This window comes from Gossypium hirsutum, chromosome A12 (genome assembly GCF_007990345.1).
Source record: "Gossypium hirsutum isolate 1008001.06 chromosome A12, Gossypium_hirsutum_v2.1, whole genome shotgun sequence".
NCBI classification, from domain to species: domain Eukaryota; kingdom Viridiplantae; phylum Streptophyta; class Magnoliopsida; order Malvales; family Malvaceae; genus Gossypium; species Gossypium hirsutum.
The window spans coordinates 87,348,971-87,353,479 of record NC_053435.1 but is presented as its reverse complement, the minus strand read 5'-3'; the positions used below and the strand labels follow the sequence as shown (position 1 = coordinate 87,353,479).

The 4,509-nt window shown below is 35.1% G+C and overlaps 1 protein-coding gene across 1 annotated transcript; it reads right to left on the bottom strand.

Annotated features, from left to right (window-relative positions):
* Positions 1–2,398: 2,398 nt before the first annotated feature.
* LOC107932612 (photosystem II repair protein PSB27-H1, chloroplastic) lies at positions 2,399–3,392 on the bottom strand. Its single transcript, XM_016864671.2, has one exon. The coding sequence runs from the start codon at positions 3,160–3,162 to the stop codon at positions 2,641–2,643; it is 522 nt and encodes a 173-aa protein (XP_016720160.1). The 5' UTR covers positions 3,163–3,392; the 3' UTR covers positions 2,399–2,640.
* Between the last annotated feature and the right edge of the window lie 1,117 nt (positions 3,393–4,509).

Below are 4,509 nucleotides of genomic sequence, written 5' to 3'. Positions count from 1 at the left end.
CCTTTCTTTTTTAGGCTCTTCTTCAACTTCTTTACTGATCGCGGACAACTTGGATTGCCCTAGACAATGCTGCATCTTATGTGAACAACTACATAAGCACCCCACTAGCTTCTTTTTTCTCTTTTTGTCCCTCTTAGATTTAACGGCACGTACGATCAAACCAAGCCTCATGGGTGTTTTTTTTAGCTCATCATCCTATTTGATAGCAGAAAACACAGATCGTTTCAGACAATCCCTTACCATATGCAGAGCACTACATAAGAAGCATTGTATCTCTCTTTTCTTTTTCTTCAGGCTATTAGGCTTCCCTCTCCTATTTCATGGTTTCTCATAATTGCCACAATTATTGTTGTACTCAACTTGTCATTCTTCATCTTCCCCACCATTGCCCTTATCCTTTGGTTGAGAAAACTCTAACTTGTCTTTCTTCGAAACAAGCCCAATCAAGGGCTTTGCCATGATCATGGCTTTTGAAAGTTCTCAAACCCCTCAACATTCTACTTCCTATTTCACCCATGGCTTTAACTCATCCATGAAATGGAAAAATGCCTCATTTTTCATTTAGATCCGTAATTTGGAACAGCAGTTCACTGAACTCCTTTGCATACTCTTGAATTGTGTCTTGTTGCGAGAACTAACGCAACTTAGATTGAGCCTCTTTCTTGACATATTGGGGGTAAAACTACTTATTGAACTCATTTTGGAACTGCTCCTAAGTCCCAATTATAGCTTGACTACGTTTTTCATTTATGGACCTACGCCTCCACCAAAAAAGAGCAAAATCAATAAAATATCTAGCAGTAGTATTTACCTTAGCATTATCATCCTTGATGTCCTCAGCACAAAAGTATTGCTCCATCTTCTACAAAAAGTTGTTCGCTTCCCTTGCAAACCTTTCCCTTTTGAACTTATCCAATTTGGGGACATCTATCTCATGGTTTAGTGTTGCACCCAACACTGTTTTACCCACGGCGGCTCAACACACAGTAAGCTCTCCCTCGAGCTCCTCAATTCTTGTGCTCAAAGTCCTCGTCTTGGCTATTATTTCCTCCTTCAAAGTTATCACCATAACCTCGAGAGCATCATCCCCCATTGTCAGCTTATCTGTAGTGGAATTGAGCACCCCTAGCATCTCTTCCACATTGGAATCGAGAGACTCCAACATGGCTTCTGATTTGCTCTTCCATTGAGTCCAAATTTGCAATACTTCCCTCAACTACCTCAAGTGCCTCCCCATATCCCCCATGGACTCTTTGAGATTGATGACTCGTTCTTTCAAAGCCAACAACATGTCCTTTAATCAACTAGCATTCCTTGACCTCCTACAGGTCTTCATTGGCTCAATCTGATCGTTTACTCCTTTTTTCATCTCGATCGATGCCTTCGAAACCTTATCTCAGATATCAACTATCATATGGCTAGAACTTTAGTCTCACAATCCATGCGGGCTTAGGGTATTTCTTGGTTTTAAATTTGCCTAAGTCAGCCTCACTCTTGCAAAGTGAGAATTCTCACAGAAATTCTCCAAGACACTGAAAATAAAAGTGGAAGCAACTCAAAATGAAAGAGCAATGAAAGAATAGAAAATGCCACAAGAAAGCAAAAGTACGCCAAGTGTTTGAGTAAATGCTTTAAGAGTATTCTTATTACTCCAAAAATAATACAAAGAATTGGATACAATGGATAATTACAAATGAGGAGGAAAACCTCTATTTATAGTTGAGCTCCCCCAAAGTGAACAGTACAAATTGAGTTACATTGACGGTTGAGATTAAAACCTATCTACAATTGAGAGTCTTAAGAGATTGACTCAATCCTTTAATATTACAAAATCAAATCTTATCAGATTACAAATATTCTAAAATTAGTTTCTATATTTACCAAAGAAATCCAATTTTTCATAAGTGTTTCACTAGGTCACTAAGGTTTCAAGTAGACGGGCTTTTCCACATGTTCCACAAATCAAGTCAGTTCAAGTGGGTCAAATGAAACCCATTTAATCGATTGACCTTCATGATATGCTTTTTTCACAATTGTCACCGGCTTTGACTCGGGCCTGTGAAACTACAACTCAACCAAGAGAATGGTTGACAAACCAGCCTAAGCCCTGAAATGGGCCTAATTGCTTGTGCATGCTAGGATCCATTCTTACTGATGAACACAAAAATGGATTCTGGATTATGCTTTTGATTGAGGAAGGATCATTTGGGACCTATAAAACCACTTCTTAAATCTCTACAAGCTTATGCTCTTCTGCCCTGCCTGTTTAATGCTTTTTTTGGGTTGAAACCTGTTTAATGTTTTATTGTTTTCTAAAAATATGATTATAGCAGTGTTGATGGCTGAGGAAATTTGCCCTAATTACCTGGAATAAACATGTCAGATACAATTCTTCAAATGTTAAAATTGATGGATATCCATAAACTGACAATATGGAAGACTGTCGATATACAATTCCTAGCAACATATATAAATATATATTGTACGTAATTTATAACCATGATATGGAAAAAAGATACCTTGTCCTAATTCACAAACTGAAACTCAATTTACAATCTCGAACTCCATAAATTAAGTTAAAAATCTCCATGTTTTAAGAAAACAAAAATCGGGCTTCATATGGTGAGAGTAATAGTGATTTTATCTTCCCCGCGATAAAGCTTTCTCGGCAGTGTCTATTTCTTCAAGAATCCTAGCCTTTCGCTTTGCAGGGATTGGAGCAGTTGGTCCAAAGCTAATATAATGGCCAGAAATAGCATTCAATGCTGAGTACATATCACGGAAAGAAGCTCTACCCAGCAAAGCTTTCTCTCTTCTGTACTTAGCCACCCAAGAATTGGATGCCTCTCTAAGCTCAGCTACAGCAGAAGCAATGTTGGGATCATTCTTGTCCATATTGATGGTGCTTCTCACTTTGTTGATCACTTCTGCAGTCTCCTTCACGTACTCCTCATCCGAGGCAGCAAATGCTGACTGAACCCCTCCAAGAGCAAGACCTGCTGTGGTGGTGGCGGCAGCAGCAGCAGCAGCAAGACACAAGAATTGACGCCGTAAGGGTCGCTGGTGCGGTGGCAGTGATGGCGGTGTTTGCGTGGCTCTGGCTTTGATGAGAAGAAGGGGTTTGAGCTTGGAAGTTGGGGTTACAAGTGTTGGGGACGCCATGGTTTTTGGTTGGCAAGTGAACTTGTGTTGGTAGCTTGAGAAATGAAAAGAGGAGAGCTTTGGGTTTGTGCTACGTGGGGGCTTATCACCTTATCCAATTTTGGATGAGAATGGACCCAATGATATCTTAGATATATTTCTAAGAACCTCCAAGTGGCAATACATTTGAGGCTTAATTTCATCAATGTGCTCAAGTCTTAAACTTGATTTATATTCAAGATAGTCATTATCGATGTACATATAGTGCTGCTATATATTAATATCAATATCTTTCAAATTTGTCGTTATGTTGAAAAATATTTTATAATTGTGTATAAAAATATTTATAAATATTAAAAATGGAGTAGATAAATCTATTACATAAAATATATTTTTAATGAATTTCATAAATATATCCTATTTTTAAACAAATTCAAAATAAACAAACATTACTTCTCAAAACTGTTTTTGGACAAAAAAGTACTTTTGAGCAAAATTTTAAAAAAAAATTCTACTTTTGACTAAAAAAAGTGTTTTTTCAAAGTATTTTTTGTGCCAAAAACACTTTTGAAAAACTTAAAAGCATTTTTTTAGTAATATTTTTATTTCAAAAGTATTTTTTCTCTCAAAAGCACTTAACAATGCTAAACTAACCCTAAGTATATACTAATCCAGCATTCAGCTATTCAAAAATAAATAAAATTTTGTAATGTTCTATAAGAGCAAAATTGATTGATATTGCATCACTACAAAATGAAATTTACTTACACCTAAATAAAACCTAAATTTTATTATATATTTTAGAATATTATAAAAATAAACATTCTAGTTGGTACAAATGATACCAATACGAAATACACAACCTTGCTTATAACCTCGAATAATATGAGTGTGCATAATTGGGTTTTAACTAAATTAATTATTTGAATCAACTACTGAATCTAATTCAATAGGAGGTCAGTTAAGAATTTTTAAAATTTTAATTAACAGTTAATTTAATTTAAAATCGAGTAATTAACCGATCAACCAAAATTATTAACAATAAAATATTATAGGCCCAATATATTAAATAGATTCAATATTTTATATGTAAGCCCAAAATATAAAAATGAAAGATATATTGGGCCTAAAATCATAATAGTTTATATATTTTTAAATTAAAAAATAAAAGAAAGAAGCCCTAATATTTTGTCTTCCCGTTGTCAAACTCAAAACAAAGCTCGGATGGGCATCGCTTAACACCAAACCATCTTCTATTCTTCTTGACCTTTTTGATTTTTTTTTTTTCATTTCATCACTTAAGTTTCAAATTTTCTTGTTTTCAATACAATGTTTGTTATGATGATTTTAAATTAGTGTTATTATTGT

Excerpts from the sequence above, each read along its gene's own strand:
- LOC107932612 (XM_016864671.2), bottom strand. The coding sequence starts at position 3,162 with ATGGCGTCCCCAACACTTGTAACCCCAACTTCCAAGCTCAAACCCCTT.